Source organism: Amphiura filiformis, chromosome 5 (assembly GCF_039555335.1).
Source record: "Amphiura filiformis chromosome 5, Afil_fr2py, whole genome shotgun sequence".
Lineage (NCBI taxonomy): Eukaryota > Metazoa > Echinodermata > Ophiuroidea > Amphilepidida > Amphiuridae > Amphiura > Amphiura filiformis.
In genome coordinates, this window is record NC_092632.1 from 28,124,097 (window position 1) to 28,148,372 (window position 24,276).

General features: G+C 38.1%; 2 protein-coding genes across 2 annotated transcripts in view; one reads left to right on the forward strand and one right to left on the reverse strand.

The window, feature by feature from the left end:
- Positions 1–14: 14 nt before the first annotated feature.
- Positions 15–24,276, forward strand: part of LOC140152909 (myogenesis-regulating glycosidase-like) — a 42,471-nt gene continuing 18,209 nt past the window's right edge. Inside the window, 2 exon segments of the mRNA XM_072175450.1 lie at positions 15–187; positions 19,629–19,706. The gene's annotated coding sequence lies outside the window, so the exon portion shown is untranslated.
- On the reverse strand, positions 22,756–23,325 carry LOC140152109 (uncharacterized). Its single transcript, XM_072174406.1, has one exon. It carries the CDS (start codon positions 23,323–23,325, stop codon positions 22,756–22,758), a length of 570 nt encoding a protein of 189 aa, XP_072030507.1.

Genomic DNA, 24,276 nt, shown 5'->3' on the forward strand with positions numbered 1-24,276 from the left:
AATCTCAGCTCCGCTAGCTAGCACGACAGTGCATGAGTGCACACTCAATATCTGTAACAGCAAAAAACTTATTTGCTGATTGACAAGAAGAAGCAAGAAAGTGCCATATGTTTCTTTCTCCACATGACACTTCAAGTTCATGAAGTTCTGAAATAAAAAATGGAGAGTAATGGACGCAAAACAAATGGTAAGGAAACTGTATGTGCAGGCTGCAGCCATGCCAGTGAATCATTTATCATGTTTATTACTATAACATTCATGACCCTTAAGCTGAATTTATACTCAATCGCAGAGCGATTGCGATTAAACGCTTTTGAAAAGCGATGGGCAATCGCCGAATTTTGCGATGCATCGCTCGTCGCTTTTGCATTTATACTTATCACGGCGATAGCGATTGCAGACGGCAATTAAAATATTCTAAATGCCACAAAATACATTTTTAAAACATCAGTTGCTGTCAATAATTATTGCTTTGAATTAATTCATCACCAAAAATTAATAATCGAGAAAGGTAAATTAATTAGCAAAATAATAGATCCAGTTGGTTGTATATGATTGGTTGGCGCATTCACGTGTCAAGCGATATCGCTGGGAAGTTGAGATTTCTTCAACTTGCAAAAGCGACATCGTTTTTTTGCCTCCGCGATTTGAATCGATTGATCGGCTTGATGCTCTGGAAATGTAAGTAAACATTGAGCATGCGTGAAAATCGCTTTTCTGCAAAAGCGATCAAGTATAAATTCAGCTTTAGTCCCTACATTTATCAAGTACTTTGTTCCTTCCTCAGGTCAGTCCTCACTCGCTCTGTGCAGGTACTGAAATGAGGTGTGAGTAAAGTTGTTTTCTTTAAACTTCCGTGGTCCGGGTACGCGCTGGTGAAATGCGAACGCGTAGAAGTGACAAGGTCGCCTACTACGTGCCGCGCCGAAGTAAGACCAATGGGTCAGCCGGCTTGTTGTCAAGTGCATTGATCAGCCAATCGGCGTGATTGTAATATTGCTTAAATTGTGTTTACGCTCGTGTACGCGATACGCACAGACACGACCACGGAAGTTTAAAGAAAACAACTTTAGTGTTCTTAACATGTTTAAAATATTTTAAAATTTATTTAAGGTCATTAAGGGGCCATAAAGGGATCAAAGGTCAAGTTTTTCAAAATGCTCCAATTGAGCTGAAATTTAAATGCAATGATCCTTATGAAAAAAAAAAAAAGCGCAGTGATTTATAGTGCGCTACGCACAGGCACAATGCCTAGACGTTGATCCACAAGCCTCAGCACACTTTACAGGGTGTCGCTGACCACTTCGACCCCACATCATTCCATAAACCATTAAACAACAAATCAGGGACTTTGCTGCTTCAAGAGCGCACACCCTAGACATTCCACAAATAACCATCGCAACCAGGATCAGCTCCCCGAGTTTCGTACGGGTTACAACGAGACAAATTAGCAGTAAGTTCCTTGTCCAGGGGAATTTCAAGCTAACTCAATTATTTTCCACGAGAGCGTACTAGGCACCACCAGGGTTCGAACCCGCAACCTCTCGCACCATAGTCGAACGCCTAGCGCCTTATCGATTGAGCTAACTTGACTGCTAAAGGGGTCATAAAGGGGTCAAAGGTCAAGTGTTCCAAAATGCTCCAATTGAGCTGAAATTTAAATGCAATGATCCTTATGACATTCTAAACATGTTGAAAATATTTTGAAATTCATTTAAGGTCATTAAGGTTAGCCGAGAGTTTTTCATGCGCTTGATTTCAGAGGGCGTAAGTTCATAACAGAAACAGCCATGCAGAAAATGAACAAGCGTGCGGGACGTAGAGCCTACTTACAACAGAATATCGATCCACGGTCAAGACATGAAAAGGCTATGAAACTTGGCTTAGCTCGTGCCCGGAGCTCGGATGCCGGGGGGGGGGGGGGGGCACACGCCGTTTTCGGCACTTTTCACAAGGATTTTATAAATTTTAAAATTGATTGGGGGCACTTCGTCAAGCTACGCCCTGAAAAATGTGTTGATTTTGAATTTATAGCCTTGATATCTTTGATGAAATCAATGCTGCTATTCCCTTGATTACAATGTAATAGGGTAGGCAACAACAACAATATCAAAAAGCAATTATTTGTAAATCGAATTTGGGATGAAAATCAACAAGACAGATTTAGCAGGCCTACAAATTTCTGAATTATATAAAGTGAAAAACAATCAATCACATCAAATAAAACTAAAAAGAAAGGAGCAAGAAAGAATAAAGAAATAGGCTAGTGAAACAGACAAAGAAAGAGAGAGAAAGAAAATGAACGAAAAAGAAAGAAAGAAAAAATAAAGAAATGAAAAAGAAAGGGAGAAAGAAAAGAGGAAAGAAAGGAGGTAAAAATGAGAAAAGAGAAAAAAAAATGAAAATTCAGCCACACGGAGACTCGAACCCACAAAAATAGTTCATATTAGATTCCCAGTCAAACGCTCTATCCACTCCGCCATAGATCAGCTTACGGAATTGACTGTTCTCAAAGCGAATGATATAACTATAATTGGATGCAATTACATATGATTACAATCACGTCCGCATTATGGCTCTTAGAATAAACACGCATGTCGGCGCTGAAATTTTGAACGAACTGATGGAGGAAAAACTCGTTTTTTGCAAAACAAGCTTCAATTTGGAGTGAAAATCAAATGGAATAGCAATTGGCAGAATATTGAGAAATAATGTAGGTATTCAGATGTCTAAATTAACGTCTCGTAATCAAGATATCGATAATTTCACAAACCAGCTTTTTCTCAAGCAAATTCTCCAAAATTTTCCCCCCCAAACGTGCTTTTAAAATTTAATCGGTACTGTATTTGGTTCTTCCCCATGGCAACATTATTTCTTTGATCGATTTGTAATACAATAAGAAAAAGAAGAAAACAATCACTCGGTGTGGATTTATACGGAGCGCACATTTGAAAAAACCTCATGGAGCGTGTTTTTGATCTTGTGAACATGGTGGGTAAAAATGCTTTAAACGAAGGATTTTCAAATTTATTCTAATAATTTGTATATAACACACACAAAAATGTTAAGCTACATCCAATGCACCAACATTTCACTCGCTGCGATATTTGATTACTGAGAAAACTCTGTTTTAGAGAACAACTTTATACGTCTTTTATACGTTTTTATATCGTCTCTTTGTGTAACCTTAAGGGGGTCAAAGGTCAAGTTTTCAAAATGTTTCAATTGAGCTGAAATTTAAATGCAATGATCCTTATGACATTCTTAACATGTTTTAAATATTTTAAAATTCATTTAAGGTCATTAAGGAGGTCAAAGGTCAAGTTTTCAAAATGCCAGCTTTCTACGATCAAGGTATATTAAAACGGCAATTAATGAAACAGTCTGATTAAAATTAATACTATCCATCCAGCACAGTGTTGCTGCTGTATCAGATCGTCACAGTCATCCCATCCGCCTAACTTACCTCGTGCCCTTGCAAAGGGCACAGTTGCTCTAGTTGAAATTGTTTTGTTTAGAAAGGTGATTAGGCCAATTACAATTGATCCTTAGTTTCCTGTTTCCCTCGCGCGTCCAAAATCAAGAATGGAAAAATATTTAATTATTTTATTTTTATTTAGGTATTTCCATCTTTTAATTGACTTTGTAATTACTTTTATTTGCTAATATCTGTTTTTGATCATCTCAACTTTGATTATGAATATAAAACAAGAACATTGTAGGGTCCCCTACAAATATTAATGTAAAAAATCAATTATAAAGGTAAAATAATTAAATCCGTAGTCTTAGTCAAAATGACCAAATGGACTGTTGATAATAGTCGCGACCACATTTTCAAAATAAAGAAAGTAATAGATAATTAATAATTAATAGATAATTAATAATTAAAAGTCACCTCGTCCTTCATTTTCAAACTTGAAACAGGAAACTAAGAATTAATTGTGAAGGGCCTTATTTTATGCACTATGCTTCAGCTGACGTCATAGTTACCACGTAAAGAAACCTTGAAGTTGCAATGTCAGTAAATAGCTGACCGGCTTTACCAAGCCTCCCTCCTCCTGCATGCTGTGATCCTTCTTGAAGGACTATTGAATCATGTAATATGTCCGTGTCAGTCAGTGGATCATTGTTTGACATTAGTTACATGTATACAAATGATATTAATTATGGGAGATTCTGGTTCAACTTGGTTCATTCATTGGCATTGCATGATCAGGCCTCGAAATAAGCCAGAATTTCTCAGGGCCATTTGGGGGCCATTTGGGCCCTCGATCATAAATGTTTGAGGGCCCAAATTTGGGCCATTGGTTTTAATCTATGAACCCCACAAAAAAGAAAGAAAAATTGTAAATTGTTTGCGTGCCATTTGGGCCCACTGGATCATGTATCTTTTGCGGGCCCTCATCAGTTGCTGTCAATAATTATTGCTTTGAATTAATTCATCACCAAAAATTAATAATCGAGAAAGGTAAATTAATTAGCAAAATAATAGATCCAGTTGGTTGTACAATGTATATGATTGGTTGACGCATTCACGTGTCAAGCGATATCGCTGGGAAGTTGAGATTTCTTCAACTTGCAAAAGCGACATCGTTTTTTTTGCCTCCGCGATTTGAATCGATTGATCGGCTTGATGCTCTGGAAATGTAAGTAAACATTGAGCATGCGTGAAAATCGCTTTTCTGCAAAAGCGATCAAGTATAAATTCAGCTTTAGTCCCTACATTTATCAAGTACTTGTTCCTTCCTCAGGTCAGTCCTCACTCGCTCTGTGCAGGTACTGAAATGAGGTGTGAGTAAAGTTGTTTTCTTTAAACTTCCGTGGTCCGGGTACGCGCTGGTGAAATGCGATCGCGTAGAAGTGACAAGGTCGCCTACTACGTGCCGCGCCGAAGTAAGACCAATGGGTCAGCCGGCTTGTTGTCAAGTGCATTGATCAGCCAATCAGCGTGATTGTAATATTGCTTAAATTGTGTTTACGCTCGTGTACGCGATACGCACAGACACGACCACGGAAGTTTAAAGAAAACAACTTTAGTGTTCTTAAGGGGGTACTACACCCCTGTCCAATTTTGCGCCTATTTTTGCAATTTTCTCAAAAATTATAGCACATTGGTGACAAGTAAGATATGGTCGCATGTCATAAGTTGGGTACAATTTCCATTACATGGTAAAAAATGACAAAAAATGTATTCTTTGATATGTTGTATATATTGACAATCTCTAATAATTAACACCATTTTTAACCTTAACACCTGCTTAATTTTTGAGATAATGCTTAATTACTAATTAATTAATACACAGGCGTCTATGTAAATCTCAATTTTCAAATGCGTTTTTCTCAAATCGAACCTCAATTACAAAAATGACTGTAAAATTTTTATTTTATGCAAGAATGTCATCAGATTTGGAGTATATGTTCTCAAAACATTAATGCTTCAAATGAACTATTGAAAATAATTGTATACATGTATGTTAATTACATTGTAAAGGTCAATGACCTTTTTATGAATAATTGGCGAGATGGTTATTCTATTATTGAGGAAATGAATATCAAGAAGAGAATTGTACATTAGCATATTGCTAAAAATACTGAAATTCAACTTAGGATTTCATTAAAAATGAAAAAAATGGAACATATAACCCTTTAAGGTGGTACTACACACCTTGATAAATTTGTGACTATTTTTGCATTTTTCTCAAAAAATAATATCACACTGGTAACAAAAGTCATGTATATTATAGGGGTAAGGAATCCAGTTACTACACTGGAATTTCAGTGACTCAATCCAAGCGGTACGTTATTTATGATAAGAAAAGAGGTACCGCTAGAATGTACCTCACTTCTTAACATATATAATGAACCCCTTGTCTTGAATCACTGAAATTTCAGTGAAGTAATTAGATTCCTTGCCCCTATAATATACATATAACTTTTGTTACCAGTGTATAGTTACTTTTTGAGAAAAATGCAAAATTTGTCACAAAATTTATCAGAGGGTGTGGTGCTACCTTAAGTAGTCAGTTATTGTTTTAGTTGTACAAATTCAACATTCAAAGCTGTCAATACATCATACCCTCCCTAGATTTGAAAAAGTAACCAGTAGTTTTGACATGCTGACATGTGAATTTTCACATATGCCCTATTGCACACTCCCGCATCCGCCTGCTCCACATCCGCCTGCTCCTCCACCCCTGGCATTTTTATTTCAACTGCTGTGATTTTTTTACTGAATAATTTATAATTATATGCTTCAGTAGACTGAAAGAGTATAATATTAGGCTTAAAATGAGGTATCGACCACTGCTGTAGGATATGGGGTTACGGAAAGCCAATCAAATTTGTATCGCAATTTTCAGAAAAGTGTAATCCCTCCACCCTTTTAGCATACCCAACTTATGACATGCGACCATATGTATATTATAGGGGCAAGGACTACAACTACTGTACTGAAAATACAGCAACACAAAGCAAGTAGTTATTGATTTATTGATCAAATATTGGTTTTCCCTCATTTTTGACTGTAACTCCACAACTGTTGGCTGTGCTGAAATAAAATTTCCAGTGCAGTAGTTGTAGTCCTTGCCCCTATAATATACATATCTTACTTGTCCCCCAATGCGCCATAATTTTTGAGAAAAATGCAAAAATAGGCACAAAATTGGGCAGGGGTGTAGTACCCCCTTAACATGTTTAAAATATTTTAAAATTTATTTAAGGTCATTAGGGGGCCATAAAGGGGTCAAAGGTCAAGTTTTTCAAAATGCTCCAATTGAGCTGAAATTTAAATGCAATGATCCTTATGGAAAAAAAAAAAAAAGCGCAGTGATTTATAGTGCGCTACGCACAGGCACAACGCCTAGACGTTGATCCACAAGCCTCAGCACACTTTACAGGGTGTCGCTGACCACTTCGGCCCCACATCATTCCATAAACCATTAAACAACAAATCAGGGACTTTGCTGGTTCAAGAGCGCACACCCTAGACGTTCCACAAATAACCATCGCAACCAGGATCAGCTCCCCGAGTTTCGTACGGGTTACAACGAGACAAATTAGCAGTAAGTTCCTTGTCCAGGGAATTTCAAGCTAACTCAATTATTTTCCACGAGAGCGTACTAGGCACCACCAGGGTTCGAACCCGCAACCTCTCGCACCATAGTCGAACGCCTTATCGATTGAGCTAACTTGACTGCTAAAGGGGTCATAAAGGGGTCAAAGGTCAAGTGTTCCAAAATGCTCCAATTGAGCTGAAATTTAAATGCAATGATCCTTATGACATTCTAAACATGTTGAAAATATTTTGAAATTCATTTAAGGTCATTAAGGGGGTCAAAGGTCAAGTTTTCAAAATGTTTCAATTGAGCTGAAATTTAAATGCAATGATAACTTACCTCGTGCCCTTGCAAAGGGCACAGTTGCTCTAGTTGAAATTGTTTTGTTTAGAAAGGTGATTATTTTATGCACTATGCTTCAGCTGACGTCATAGCTACCACGTAAAGAAACCTTGAAGTTGCAATGTCAGTAAATAGCTGACCGGCTTTACCAAGCCTCCCTCCTCCTGCATGCTGTGGTCCTTCTTGAAGGACTATTGAATCATGTAAATATGTCCGTGTCATTCAGTGGATCATTGTTTGACATTAGTTACATGTATACAAATGATATTAATTATGGGAGATTCTGGTTCAACTTGGTTCATTCATTGGCATTGCATGATCAGGCCTCGAAATAAGCCAGAATTTCTCAGGGCCATTTGGGCCCTCGATCATAAATGTTTGAGGGCCCAAATTTGGGCCATTGGTTTTAATCTATGAACCCCACAAAAAAGTGAGAAAAATTGTAAATTGTTTGCGGGCCATTTGGGCCCACTGGATCATGTATCTTTTGCGGGCCCTCACCAATTTTCGGGGGCTTAGGGCCCTTATTTCGAGCCCTGTGCATGATTGGTAGACTGAAATTATAAATTAATAGTTAATACTATTTCTTATTTTGCATGACAAACCCAGAAATATTACTCACGGCTTGAGCTTTCGCCATCTTGGCTGATGGTGATCAAGCCATCAGCCAAGATGGCGAAAGCTGTGAGTAATATTTCTGGGTTTGTCATGCAAAATAAGAAATAGTTTGATCTACAACCCTACTGATGCATCTGTTTACGGTTAATAGTTAATAGTTCATGATTCCCGACTTATGTCTTCCCCAGATTCAATTGTATTTTTCATGTTTTAAAAATCCTTTTCACCGGTTTAAAAAGGCATTTTGTGATCCACATCATCACCCCCCCTCCCCACTTTTCTTTAAAAAAGGTGAGATTTTTATATCAATGAAAACATCTGGCTACATAATGTTTATGTACGGTACAAAACATTTCATGCAGATTAATTCATTTTGCAAAGATATTGTGAAATTTGAATTTCGTTCTGGTATACCAGAACAAAATTACAACACATTGTCTATGGAGCAGTGTAATACACATAATCATGCATAACTCGCAAAATTAGAAGCTTTTTTCGAAGATATATAGGCCTACTGAAAAATGTCATAAAAAGAAGATGCTATTATCACGAAATACTTGTTGAAGCCAAGGTTTGACAAAGGGTGGTACGTATTTTCTGGTGGGCTTTTTCAAGCGCTGTTTGATTTTGACCTCAGATTGTGAAAACTGAAAAAGGCAATTTAAAACCATACAACATGCTCATTTAGTTTTTGGTACACCCTGTATATTTTCTCGCACACCCTGAATATTGATTTCAAGTTTAGGTCACTGTAATCTGTGTTCTTTTATGCTTCTACATGTAGCAATGTATACTTTTACATGTATTTTGTACAAAGATTATGACCATAAAAAAGTGATGTTTTCACCTATATGAAAAGAGTTCTCATAATGTATTTATCACAAAATAGGGTTTCAACTTAGGACACATTGCCTTTTAGCAGGGCAGCGAAAAATAATTTCCTTTCTGGGAACGTGAACTGTTGTTTGAAATATTTTCTGCGATTGCGGAGCCGGAGCGCGAGTATGAACACAACTATTGAACAGGTGCGGCCCAGGGGCAAAGCCCCAGCGCAGTCCAGGCAGGGGTTAGGAAGTGTTCATAAATACTTTGGTGGAGTCCAGTGAATCCAGCACCTTTTGCTGACAAAATAAGTTTATGGTACAAATGCGCACGAAGCGCGCAAAATTTTTTTGCCATATTGAAGCTAAACTGGTGAAATATAGTACAAAACTGGAATTGACACTTTTGATTTTAAAGCCAACTATGGGTTTATTTTGGTTAGAAACCCATAGTGATACATGGCGTCAATGTTTGGGGGATGATTGTATGGATCATATGTAAAGCTATACATTTTGCAGAAAACCCCATTGAAATTGAACATTAATTTAGTTCCAAAGATATGAACAGTTGAAGTTTTTCCAAACAATATGCAACAAAAGAAATTATTTCCCTTGACAAATCAATGAAAACCCTGCTTTTCTGGGGGACGAATCCCGGTTAGGCTCTACTACTGCATGTTGAAAAACTTATTTATCAGTTATCGTCCAAGTTCGCAGAAAATATTTCACGAGTGGTATAGTAGTATTCACAGAATATTTTCAGAGCTTCAGAAAAATGATACTGCACCCTTCGATAAATTTGTGACTATTTTTGCATTTTTCTCAAAAACTAATAACACAGTGGTAACAAAAGTTACGTATATTATAGAGCAAGGAATCCAATTACTACACTGGAATTTCAGTGACACAAAACAGGCGGTTCGTTATTTATGATAAAAAATGAGGTACCGCTAGGGTACCGCTTATCTTGGGTCACTGAAATTCCAGTGTAGTAATTGGATTCCTTGCCCCTATAATATACATAACTTTTGTTACCAGTGTGTTATTAGTTTTTGAGAAAAATACAAAAATATACACAAATTTACCACAAGGGGTGTAGTACCCCCTTAAAGATTAGGATGTTTTAAATTATTTTTCCCTTCTTGATTTTTTTCTGCGACTCTGAATTTTTTTTCTGGGAACGCCGGTACCACGATACCGGTGATTTCGTAGCCCTGCCTTTTAGGAGCATGGGCGGGTATTATCGTCCCTGCCGTCACTGAATTTTGGAGATTTTGTTATTCTTCTTATTTGCTCCCTTTTTCTTGACGGCTGTTTCTGGTTGGAGCTGATGTATGTGGCGCTGTTAGGAGTTGGTCATAAATACATGTACCGGTATATACAGAAGAAAGTAAAATCCCCTTGTCTCTGTTGAGTGTTTTGGTCTCCTTTAGGCAACAAGATCTTTTCAGTGGAAATTGTTTCTTTGAAATAATCCTGCCAAAACAACCAAATATCATTCATAGGTATTCTTATGTACCGTAGAATGGGGTGAATAGGGACGCAGGGGTGAATAGGGACAGGAAAGAGAACAGTTTTTCAAATCTCATTTTTTCACGTAGACATGGTTAACACCTTTTTTTCTTTTTCCACAGATTGAAAGAGCAATCAAACAGTATTTAGAAAATGGTTCAGCAGATGTGAAAGAATAAATTTAGGATACAGGGTGTCCAAAATAAAATTATCTAAAAAAGGTTCTAAAAACGGGGTGGTCAAAACTTTCCTGCTCCCATGGCCACTATTTTAGAAAATGAGCTGAAAATTCACCAGGACCTAGCCTGCTAGGTCCTACAACTTAATCTATAAAAGATTATTTAATAATTCTGACAGGAATTGTTATAACAATTTTTTTAATATTTTTCAGATAAATGTCACCTAATACGGGGTGAATAGGAACACCCTTGCCACAACCACCCTTACTCCACCACACCCTACCCTGCCTCACCCTTACCCCACTACCCTCATGAACCTACCCCACCACCTAAACCCTACCACCACCACCCTTAAATCACTATACCACACCTTGACCCCACTAGCCTCATTAAGCCTGCCATCCCCACTATCCTACCCCACTACCACACCACCCTACCCAGGCTACGACCCTCATCCACCCCTAATACTATCATGCCACTGCCAGAACTCACTACCCCAGCACTCCACCACCCTACCCCACCCATCTACCCCACCACCCCCTCCCCTACCCACCACCCTATCCACTGCTCCACCACCACCACTTTAATCCACTACCTCTACCAACCTGATAGCTTTTCTCATACCCCACCACCCTGATCCCACTACCCCAACACCCTTCTCATACCTACCTACTTCCCTACCACCCAGAACCCTACCCCAGCCACCCTTACCCCACCACATCCTACCCCACCTCTTCTTGTACTGACGAGCCTGATTAATGTTGTCAAGAAATCAGATTTTAATCAGTTATGATGGTATGAATTACCCTGACATGTTTCTATTGCTTTTTAAAACACACTTGGTGTCCCTTTTCCCTCTATGTGGGGGTAAAAATGCATGTAAACTCCTTCAAAGTTGTACTTTCCTTATCAAGACCAGTGCTGTCCCTATTGACCCCGAAGTCGGGGGTCAATATGGACACCAAGATTTTATTTAAAAAATATATACCCCCACATATTATTAATTTTTTATTATGGTGGATTAAAGGCATCATGGGTGGACATAATATGCCCTCAAAAGTTTGGCTTAATATGGGGCTACAGGAAAAAAACTACAATCTAGAGAGTGCCCAAAATGTCCTTATTCACCCATTCTACGGTGCGCTTGATTGATTAGTTCCAATTATCACAGATAATTCGTAATAAATTGCTTTATAGAGTCTTGACCACATGAGCCAAGTAACCTCATGTACAAGTTTTAAACTTGTTCTACAAAAAAGGAAATTTGGGCATTTCTGACCTTAGTATTTGCAGTCTTGCCTACATGTATACAGCGTGGTTACAAATTTCTGACTGAGTGAGGTCCCCCCTCTTCCCTGTGGCTTCAAAGAGCAGGTACCCAGTACTGGATTTTTGTTGTATGCTACGGGTTACCGGTACTGGTTTTGAGCCACATTATCCAGTATATTTTGTCACAATTTACAGAAAAAATGTCAATATTTAGAATTCATACATGAGCATATAGTTACATGTATAATAATCCTTGAATTAAATTTAAAATCTAAAACTTGCAAAGTAGTATGTTTAGTTTTTAAAACAGTCAAAGCCAAATTCTGCAGTACAGTGTATAACTTGGCAATATAGGGATTGCAGCTTTATGTACATGTCCTGTGGGTAGCCAGCTGTTATCAAGAGAAATTTAATACATGTACTGATTGGTAGCAAGAGGCTCTAATTGATAATTAAGAGCTATCTTGTCATCATGGCCTGCATTTTCCACTTACATTTGTAGCTGCACAAACATTGATTATCTCATACCAGTTTAAATTAAAGAACTTTGAGATCAGATTAAAAAAAATTAATATTGCACTTCTGAAATGGAGGAGCTAAATTGTGGGTTGGGATACAGGGTGATATTTTTGCATGGCGCTGGGTGGTTTTTTTCCCAAAAGGTGTGTTGCTTTTTGCAGGGTGTGAAGTGATGTACTTACAGGGTGCGGGTGAGTCACTTGCAGGGGTGCAGGGTGAGTTACTTGCGGGGGAGAGCCACTTGTGAGGTGAGTTACTTGAGGGGTGAGTTACCTGCAGGGTGAGTTACCTGCAGGGTGTGGGGAATTACCAAACTTACAGGGTGGATTACAGGGTGTGGGATGGATTATGTGATTAGTACAATTTTTTTCTCTCAGTGCAGATCCCTTTTTTGCAGGGTACTTTCTTCAGCCAGTTTTATAATGTAATGGCCAGAGCAATGCTCAACTTTCTAATCCCTTGGGCACTCCACTTTAGAAATGACAGGTATGTGCCTACAGACGTCAGGAAATATCTTTAGCAATACTGGCCAATGCTTCAGGTCTCCAGGATCTGGTGTTCAGGTGAAACCAGATGGGCACAAATGGTTGTGCATATATATGCGGATTGCTTTTTATTGGAGTTCCTTTGTGTGGTTGTTTATCCCATGATTCACCCTGCAAGTAACTTGCCCGGCAAGTAAGTTTTACCCACCCCACACTCTGCAAGTAACTCACCCACACCCGCAAGTAACTCACCATGCATCCTACAAGTAACTCATCTATCAACCTACAAGTAACTTACCCACCCACACCCTGCAAAAAGTAACACACCTATGGGCAAAAACCCACCCTGCATCTAGCAAAAAACACCCCACAGCAAATCCACCCCGCATCCTGCAAATTCTTAGGAGCTTGTTATTGATGCTGATATAATAGAGTGATTTATGATCAAATTTTATTAAGTGAACTTTATTTAGGAGGGATAAATGTGTATCACTGCATAATCAATCAGTGACTGTGACATGAGTTGAGGATTGGTTGGTACTCCGGGTTGGTACTTTTTGCTAGCATGTTTGTTGGCTAGCTGTAAAATGTAGGGTAGATGGTAAAACAAACAATAACAAACATGTTTTTGTTTTCGTTACAAATGAAGCCCATGATGCCAGTTCACAAGAAGGATGACTGACTGCATAAACCAAAATACTCTCTTGTGAATACGGTTATACTTATAGTGTCAGTTAAAAGGCAATTTATAAATTAAAGTCAATTTCCCATGGGTATGTACAAAGTGAGAATGTATACATGTCTGCATTGTATTCTACTTTTGTAGAATATAAAAGTTCAGACTGATACAAATTCTCACAAGAAATCTGTGAAATGGAGCTTTTAGTCATGGCTCAATCAACAAACAAACAAAAAACATGCAAAATACACACAGATGAACCAGAGAAAAAACTCTGGACATACTTGCCCGTCCAGGGATTTGAACCCCAGACTAATCACTTGCTCGGTGAATGCCCAACACTGATAATCAGGGCTCAAGTCTGGTACTTATGGATATGAGCAGTCTATGCGTGCAGTGTTTGAAATAGGGCCGGTCAGCCGGCCATTGGCCTGTAACTTTTTGGCCTGGCCGGTAACTTTTCTGACTGGCATCAATTTTAAGGTCAAGCCCGGCTGGCCTGTAACTTTCTAAGGCATGTATTTCGAACACTGTATGCGTGTCATGTTTTCTTGTATTCATGTTTCATTGTGCTAGTGTGCAGGGTTGTAGCTAGAAAACTTTTGTGCCGGGTGGTATTTGAGGCCATTTTAGTGAAATTGACAATTCTATTGAAAATTGCCTAAATTTGGCAAAATTCTATGTGATTTTGCAATTTTTGACACCTGAGTGCTGGGTGCTAGAGCTTAAATTGTTTATCAGTGGTGGGCTCAAAATACGAGTGCCGGGCTCTGCTACCCGCCACTGGCCACCGCCCACCGTAGCTACATGTATGTCCCTGCTAGTGTGTGATGCATGGTTCTTCTTTCGCCTGTATATTGATAGTAAGAATTACGATTACGCATTATTCATTTGATCTCGTGCATTAGTTTGTAATGTTTGAATATTTCTATGTTCCAATGTACGATGCGTAAGCATCTCCCTTGTTTGTGGTAATTAATGTGAAAAATATCAATTATTCTCTATTTCATGTCTGTACAAATAATGAGGGCCCTGTAAAATTTTAGAGCTACAGGCCCAATTAAACGGCCCTTGAAAATGTTGCCTTATTTCTAACACTGGTGGTATGTCATGCATGTACAATGTAGATTGCAATAACAAACAAGGTAACTGCTAACTGCTAACTGATTCCAAATTTCACCAGGAAGATTAATTATCATTCAATATATATTGGGGTTTAAAAAAAACTTGCCAGCAATCTCTAGTCTCTACATTAGAAGATGCTAGTTTCATGTCTTGCAGGGAATATAGATAAGGAGGAACAAATGCCACAAGGAAGGACATCCTACATGTATGTAATGTTATTTGAATTCATCAGTGACATACCACATTATCTACATAATTTGCAGTGTTATTAATGATATCCTTTTTATATCACAAGTACTACTAGGATGTTTATTCATATGTCTAGAACCGTAGATAATGAAAGACGTCATTCATTACAGTCAGTGACTGATCAGGGATGCCAATACTGCGGTTTAGCATGCCACGCTTCTGAATTAGGCTACTTGATGATTACTTAGCTCAGCGCAGAAAAGATCATGCCAAGACTTGCCTTAATTGAGGTACTTTTGTAAAACTATGTCCAGCCAAGAAATATTTTTGATATAGATTTTTTTCTCCTTAAGGGGGTACTACACCCCTCGATAAATTTGTGTCTATTTTTGCATTTTTCTCAAAAACTAATAACACACTGGTAACAAAAGTTATGTATATTATTGGGGCAAGGAATCCAATTACTACACTGGAATTTCAGTGACCCAAGACAAGCGGTTCGTTATTTATGATAAGAAATGAGGTACCGCTAGGATGTACCTCATTTCCTATCATATATACTGAACTGCTTGTCTTGAGTCACTGAAATTTCAGGGTAGTAATCGGATTCCTTGCCCCAATAATATACGTAACTTTTGTTACCAGTGTGTTATTATTTTTGAGAAAAATGCAAAAATAGTCACAAATTTACCATAGGGTGTAGTACCCCCTTAAATGTAATATTAGCCAATTTGAAGGGTTATAATGCAAGAACAATGTCCATTTTATAACCATCAATTGAGCGGACACTTTGTTTCTTCTGGCCAGCTGGGCCAGATTCAGTAAAATCACCCAAATATTTTGTCTTACAAGTTTGTTTTTTGTGCATGGCTATTGGTTGAAATTTTGTTTGCTAAAGATATTGTCAACACCGTCAGTGATGTTTATGGTGAAAAGCAAAATGTTATCAGGAAATTATCTGAGTTGTTGGCATACATCTGAAACCATCCAGAGGTTCCCACTGTGATATGGATGATTTATTTAACCAATTTACATTCTTGTCATTTTCAAAAATGCTTGATTTACTTCACCAGTGTAATTAGAAGAATAAATAAATAAATAAATAAATAAAACTTTTTAAAGGTGGGTAGTATTCAAGGCATATTAAAGGCTGCGTTCACATAGAAATATACTGTATACGGTATTCGCTATACGATATACGCTCATTTGATCAGGCTGAGTTCATATAGTATACTCCTATGTAAACTCAGCCTGATCGAATGAGCATATAGCGAATACCGTATATTTCTATGTGAACACAGCCTAAAAGCAATCTTGTTTATTATTGGCTTAAGGGATCTAAAATGAGCATTTATTGCGTTCGACAGTATTTTTTGTGGAACATGAGAGCACCTCAGACCTATCGAATTGCATTCTGAATACGAAGCATGTCTTTCTGATATCAAATAATTTTCATTTTTTGAAAATCACAATACAATACAAATTTTATGACAAATTATAAAAATTTGATATTTTTCAAATTTTTGATATATAACAGTCCTCAGTAAATTATATAAATCTAATGATATATTCTTAAAGTGTATGTAGCAGGGAGGAAAAGCCGACGGTCAATTGAAAATTTTGACCTTTCATATTGAAGATACAGCTTTTTTTTCCCCAAAAGACCTAATTTTTTTTGGTGTTTTGGGGAAAAATCCACATCTTCAATACGTAAAGGTCAAAATTTTCAATTGATCGTCGGCTTTTCATCCCACCTACATACACTTTAAGTATAAATCATCAGATTTATAAAGTTTACTTCAAGTACTGTTAAGTATCAAAAATATCAATTTTTAATGATTTGCCATAAAATGTGTATTCAATTGCGAATTTCAAAAATCGAAATTATTTGATATCAGAATGACATTCTTCGTATTCAGAATGCAATTCGATATGTCTGATGTGCTCTAATGTCCCAAAATAAATACTGTCCAAACGTTCATACCCCACCCCTTAATGCTAGCGGGAAATATTGCTGTTATTTATTTTTTTGGTTTTGGAGTATCTTCATACTAGGATCATTCATGATTGAAATAAATCAGGATGACCTAATCGACAGCCCCATACCACCACTTTCCCTCATCAAAACTGACCAGAACATTGAGTTAAACCTGTAATAGAATTGTTTTACTATCATTTTGTATCATACATGTACACTGTATACATCTAAAATATATTGTTGTAGTTGTTTACCTAACACCACAGATGAGTGCGTCATTGTTGGAAAACGCTTCCTATATTAAATGGGACATGTGTGCTGCTTGGATGATGTTACATCAAGGTCACACTTTGAAAATCGTATCCAAGGATTATGCACTCCCCGGGCTCTTAATAAAATGGTTTATTGTGTGTGTGTGTGCAGGGGTGTGTGAGATTGAGTGAAAGAGAGTGAGTGAGAGAGAAATGCGGTTGGTCTTTAATACAACATATCGGTTTCTTTGATCACCTCCTTATTGTCTCGCCTGAATGTTCAGGGAGAGACTTAGTAATCACTATGGTGTGTGTGTGTCCGTGTGTGTGTGTGTGTGGGCGTGTGGGCGTGTGTGCGTGTGTGCGTGTGTGTGTTGGGAAAAAGCTTGTGAACGCGTTATCTTGAGAACCGTAAGTGCTATGATGATGAAACTTTATAGGGGGTAGCATGACCAGAGGGTGTCGACCTGATTAGATTTTGAGCGCAAAATATGGTAATTAAGTACCTAATTTGCATAATTTATGCGTAATAAGCAAAATACCTTGTGAACAGATTATCTGGAGATCCGTATGGGGTACAGTGGACGTAACTTGGTGGGGAGTAAGCGTGGCCAGATGTTCTCGACCTGATTAGATTTTCAGCGCAAAATATGCTAATTAAGTACCTAATTTGCATAATTTATGCGTATTTGATGCGGATCAAGCAAAAAAACCCTTGTGAACAGCTTATCTGGAGATCCGTATGGGGTACAGTGACGTAACTTGGTGGGGAGAAGCGTGGCCAGATGTTCTCGACCTGATTAGATTTTCAGCGCAAAATATGCTAATTAAGTACCTAATTTGCATAATTTATGCGTATTTGATGCGTATCAAGCAAAAACCCTTGTGAACAGCTTATCTGGAGATCCGTATGGGGTACAGTGACGTAACTTGGTGAGGAGTAGCGGGGACAGAGGTTCTCGACCTGATTAGATTTTGAGCGTAAAATATGGTAATTAAGTACCTAATTTGCATAATATATGCTTAATAAGCAAAATACCTTGTGAACAGATTATCTGGAGATCCGTATGGGGTACAGTGACGTAACTTGGTGGGGAGTTGCGTGGTCAGAGGTACTCGACCTGATTAGATTTTCATAAGGTCAAAGGTCACATACAAGGTCAAAGGTCAACTGAGGTCACCAAATCTTTTAATAATTAATTTTCAACTGTGCATCACATATCCCAATAACAGCTTGATCGGTCATGTAATTAAGGAAATATAGCGACTTTAAGATAGTCGCTTTCTTTGTAAAGTATAGCAAAGTAGCACTTTCAATGAGTGATAACTTTCGTAAAGGAAGCATCTTTCTGTTTTGATTTATTTGATGAAATAGTTCTTTGGTATTGCCAAATTTGATTTTTCAGCGCAACATACTTTTTCCAATTTCGTGAGGTCAAAGGTCACATACAAGGTCAAAGGTCAACTGAGGTCACCAAATCTTTTAACAATTAATTTTTAACTGTGCATCACATATCCCAATAACAGCTTGATCGATCATGTAATTAAGGAAATATGAGCGACTTTAAGATAGTCGCTTTCCATGTAAAGTATAGCAAAGTAGCACTTTCAATGAGTGATAACTCGTAAAGGAAGCATCTTTCTGTTTTGATTTATTACTTTGATGAAATAGTTCTTTGGTTTTGCCAAATTTTTTGTATGTTCATTACGGGGTCATCCGAGGTCACTCAGGGGTCATCTGAGGTCAAGTTATTAAAAACTCGTATGGGCATGAAACTTGGTGGGTACAGTCATCATTTAAAGCCAAATTTTTGGAAGGTCATTTTGGGGTCACCAGGGGTCATCTGAGGTCAAATTAGTAAAAACTGTTGTATGGACATGAAACTTGGTGGGTACAGTCAACATTTAGAGCCAAGTTTTGGAAGGTCATTTTGGGGTCACCAGGGGTCATCTGAGGTCAAATTAGTAAAACTGTCGTATGGACATGAAACTTGGTGGGTACAGTCAACATTTCAAGCCAAATTTTTGGAAGGTCATTTCGGGGTCATCTGAGGTCAAATTAGTAAAAACTGTTGGATGGACATGGAACTTGGTGGGTACAGTCAACATTTAAAGCCAAATATTTGGAAGGTAATTTGAGTCACCAGGGGTCATCTGAGGACAAATTAGTAAAAACTCGTATGGGCATGAAACTTGATGGGTACAGTCAACATTTAAAGCCATATTTTTGGAAGGTCATTTCGAGGCCACCAGGGGTCATCTGAGGTCAAATTAGTAACAACTGTCGTATGGGCATGAAACTTAGCACGAGGGGTACAGTCAACATTTAGAGCCAAAATTTTAGAAGGTCATTTCAGGGCATATTAGTAAAAACTGTTGCATGGGCATGAAACTTGGTGGGTACAGTTACCATCGGCCAGATAATCGTGCCCAGCCGATAACCGCCAAATTCATTTACCTCTCTACCAACAGTTATCGCAAAAGCAGGCGGTCACAAAAGCAGGCGAGACTCGTGGTTCGAGAACCGCCTTGTATTATATAAACTTCATATTGGATATCGACTACATTAGTAACCTCATCATGTGTGTTTGTTTTCTCCATTGTAGCATTCCATGTGACCCGTGTGTATGAATATGATGAGAATGATGCCACCTTCCATCATGCTACCCTGCTGTCAGATCAAGGTTGGATTACATCAGACCATAGCTTTCTAAAACCATTTACCTTCCTCAAGTCGGTGATCATTGGTGATGCCAAACAGGGCTCAAAATACTTCTTTGGTTATGCAAGCTATTTCGAACAGATTTCATGAAAAGTAGCTCTTGTGTGTACATTTCTTCACGCTCTACAAATATGGGGGGGGGGGGTATTTTGTCAAATGTGGGGGAAATTGGCCTTGGACTTTGGGTATTTTGAGCCCTGCTGCCAAACTCATACAGACCGTGGTTAGAATTTGTCACACTGCGAAAGAATGAATCCTGATTCTTACAAAGCAGAGGCGTAGCCAGGACTTTTTTGGGGGGGAGCAAACTTTGATGAAAAATATCAAAAATGTGCCAAAACAAACAAAAAAAAGCCTAAAAATCTTTTTTTAAATATCAGGGTAAAGAGAGTGGGGGAAAGACTCACTGGGTGTCAGTCCCCCCCCCCCTTTCCCCTGTCTATGCCACTGTTGCAAAGTAATCTTGTGGGTATCATTTGATTCTTGCAAAGTACCTACTGTTTAGAATTTGATCTAAAGTTTAAGACAATTAACTTTGAAAGTGAATACAGATCAATGTACTTTACAACAAGAATCTATTTTGCGGATTCAGGTTGAAATTCTAACCCTGACAGGCTATCACAAAAATGACACAATGCTTGCTTATTTTTGCACAAGGTGAGAGGAGGGAAAGCATGAAGAAGTAATTTAGTATGATCATGGTTACTTTCACATAATCTTTGCACTGGTGTCACTGACTTGATGAGGGAGGAAATAAAGCATCACTATAAGGTCTTTGATTGCATCCAATGTATTAATCTGCATCATGAGATTCTTGATTGCATGACAATTGAATATGGACTTTGAAATAACTACATGTAAGCTTTGTTGACAATAACAAATTTGTCTGATTTGATTTCATTGATTTGATTTGCAGGTTCTTTATGTTACATTGAAATATAATGGTATAGATACATTAATTAATTAATTGAAGTTCCTAGTTGCATGAGATAATTTTTATCTAAACAATATAAAAACACTGTTTACTAAATAATATTGTGATTTTACTAGCCAAATTGCCACTCAATCTGTCTGGCAAATAATCTACTGCATCCACTTTATAGCTTATATATTTTTATATTAGCTTGAAAGAAGTTTCTATTATTTTATATTTAGCCTATATCTAATAGGCATATACATTTATGAATAACTATCTAATGGCTAATATATTATAATCTCTAAAAAGTTGTAGCACATTAACAGCTATAAATATAAGTGATATAATATCTTCATTAATCATCAGTTATTAGCAACAAGTATCTATTAGCTTATATATTAGCAAGAATCGAATGTAAATTAATGGCTAATATCTTGTAAAGTTTACAACAGAAGGTATAAAAGTAAGTATATGCAATCCACATTATCAGATATTAGCAATAGCAAGAATGATTTAAAAAATAGCTCATATATTGGCAAGAAGTAACTATTAGTTACTATCTTACCTTGATACATCTAATGAATTTTTGGCAAGCTGCAACTTCGTTGAGGAGAATCATTGCAAATATCCCCACCAAATTTTGTCCTTAATTGCTGATCTTTGCTGACAAGGCCATGCTGCATCTCAAATGTTTATAGTTGCACACAAAATGTATAGCCACCTTTAAAGCCTTAATGTATGATCTTTTTTCAGAATATACCTTTATTTTTTCAAAACTGATTTTTTGGCATATTTGTAATACTTACATATGTTCCAACTTAAATTTATGAGCAAACTGTCAAATTAGCCCTATTTGTAATAAAACGGGATGATTTTCTGTTGGTCCGACATATCATAATTTTTCAGATTATGATAATATGTCTGAACGATCTCAAATTGTAGTCTGCTACAAAGCCAGTTTGGTTACGTTCCCTCCACATGTGGAGAGAGCGTACGTAACCAAATTGACTACGTAGGAGACTAACTCTGATGCCCCACTCGCCATCCTAATCCAAAAAGTGTGAGATATTTCGAGTGATAGAGGTGAAGTTTATGATGTTGTTTCTTTGCAAATTCCCAATGTTTTTCATGTCCGTCCAAATGTATTGGGAACTATCATAATGATTGCATATTATCATTTTGGAAGAAAAAAAGAAAAATCTAAAAATTTAAAAAGATTGTACATTAAGGCTTTAATGTCAGCCCTATTGTTTTGCAAGCAACCTTGTACAAACCCACTGTAAACAATATTCATGGCATTCAGGGTATTATCATGTAGAACATTTTAACAGCCAAAGCCAAAAATAATATTGTAAATTATTGTACCGAACTATTGAGCTTCAAAAAACCAATGGGCATTTGCTTCAGATTATTTATTAGAAAATGATTCAGCCTAACTCTTGAACAAATTCATCAGGACTGTTCTATAAAACTGTATATTTTTTTCATATACTAGTCCAGGTAAAACACACTTACGTGCAGACGTTTCGATAGCTATCAGCTATCTTTCTCAATGCTACTGTTGATGTGATGATCGTTGAACAGCTGTTGTTGATTGCTGCTTGGCAACAGAGTTGCCAGACGATTTCTCCATCAACAGGTCGTCAAAGATGTGACTTAGGTTGTACTGGCCCTCGTCTCGTTCATTGTGGTGCCTTGTTTTCTGATAGTGATGGCCTCCTTTATCCATCTTGTGTATTTGTCACTCTCTTTACCAACGATCTTTGCCTCGTCCCAATTGATGACATGATTATTGTCCACAACATGGTCAGTTATCGCTGATTTGTGGATGGTTGACTGCGATGCTTTCCTGTTGGCTCTAGTGCGGATATTAGTAGCAACCTTCTCTGCCTGATTTCTGTGTTCGTCTAAGCGTTGACCGAATTTTCTGCCGGTTTCACCTATGTAAGTAAGGTCACAGTTTTTGCAACGGAATAGAGTAAATGACGCCGGTAGAGTTGTGTGGTTCAAGCGTTTATCTTTGGGATGGACGAGAAGATTGCGTAATGTACTGTGGGGTTTCATTGCGGCATGAATGTTGTATGATTTCATGATTCTAGCAACGCTCGGACACCCCTTCTACATACGGTAGCGTCACCAAACCTCTGGATTTTTCACTGTTGTCTTTACTAGATTTCTTTGCTTTTTGCTTGGGGGTGGCCATTTTACTCTTGACATTTTCCACACACCAGTCCGGGTACCCACACTGTTTTAGAGCACCTTTAATTATCTTTTCCTCATCTTCCTTATCCTGATCTTCCGTGACAATTTTATCTTTCCTGTCAAGCAGTATGCGAACTACACCAAGTTTTTGGTGAAGGGGGTGGTGGGACTTGAAGTTCAGGTACTGGTTGGTGTGTGTGGCTTTCCGATAGACTAAGAGCTTCACGGATCCATTTTCACGACGAACGATAAGCGTATCCAAGAATGGTATTTTTCCGTCGACTTCCTCCTCAAAAGTGAATTTGATTGACTGCGTATCGTCCACTTGGTTGAGATGGTCAGTAAGCGGCTTAACTGCGTCTTTGGCTACTACTTCCAGGATGTCGTCGACGTATCTTTTCCAAAACTTGGGCTTACATTCAATGGGGGCTGTCATGATGGCTGCTTGTTCTAAGTATTCCATGTAGATGTTGGCTGCTAATGGGGATACGGGCTACCCATCGCCGCTCCAAGCGTTGTCTAAAAATCTTGCGCGAAACGTAAAGTACGTGGTGGACAAAATGAAGTCTAAGAGCTCAACTACATCCTCCGCAGTCAGATTGAAACCTTGCGATTGGTTATAGTCTTTGAGCCAGCGTTCTTTATTGACTCTTTCTTTCACTATTTCTAATACTTTGCTGATGGGAGTGCAAGTAAATAACGCGACTACGTCGTGGGAATTAAATATGTCCCCTTCGTCTATGAGAATATCCACAAGCTCTTCTGCAAGATGACTTGAGTTCTTAACATGATGCACTGTGTTCCCTACCATAGGGGCTAGGATATCCGCAAGCCATCTCGATGTGGCATAGCCAATCGTAGATGTGTAGTCCACTATGGGTCTAAGGGGTGCATTTGGTTTGTGGATTTTTGGAGTGCAGTACAGCCTGGGAATATTCTCGGCAGTCGGGTATAACTGTTTGTATTACTCTATTCCGTGCAAAAACTGTGACCTTACTTACATAGGTGAAACCGGCAGAAAATTCGGTAAACGCTTAGACGAACACAGAAATGAGGCAGAGAAAGTTGCTACTAATATCCGCACTAGAGCCAACAGGAAAGCATCGCAGTCAACCATCCACAAATCAGCGATAACTGACCATGTTGTGGACAATAATCATGTCATCAATTGGGACGAGGCAAAGATCATTGGTAAAGAGAGTGACAAATACACAAGATGGATAAAGGAGGCCATCACTATCAGAAAACAAGGCACCACAATGAACCGAGACGAGGGCCAGTACAACCTAAGTCACATCTTTGACGACCTGTTGATGGAGAAATCGCCTGGCCACTCCGTTGCCAAGCAGCAATCAACAACAGCTGTTCAACGATCATCACATCAACAGTAGCATTGAGAAAGATAGCTGATAGC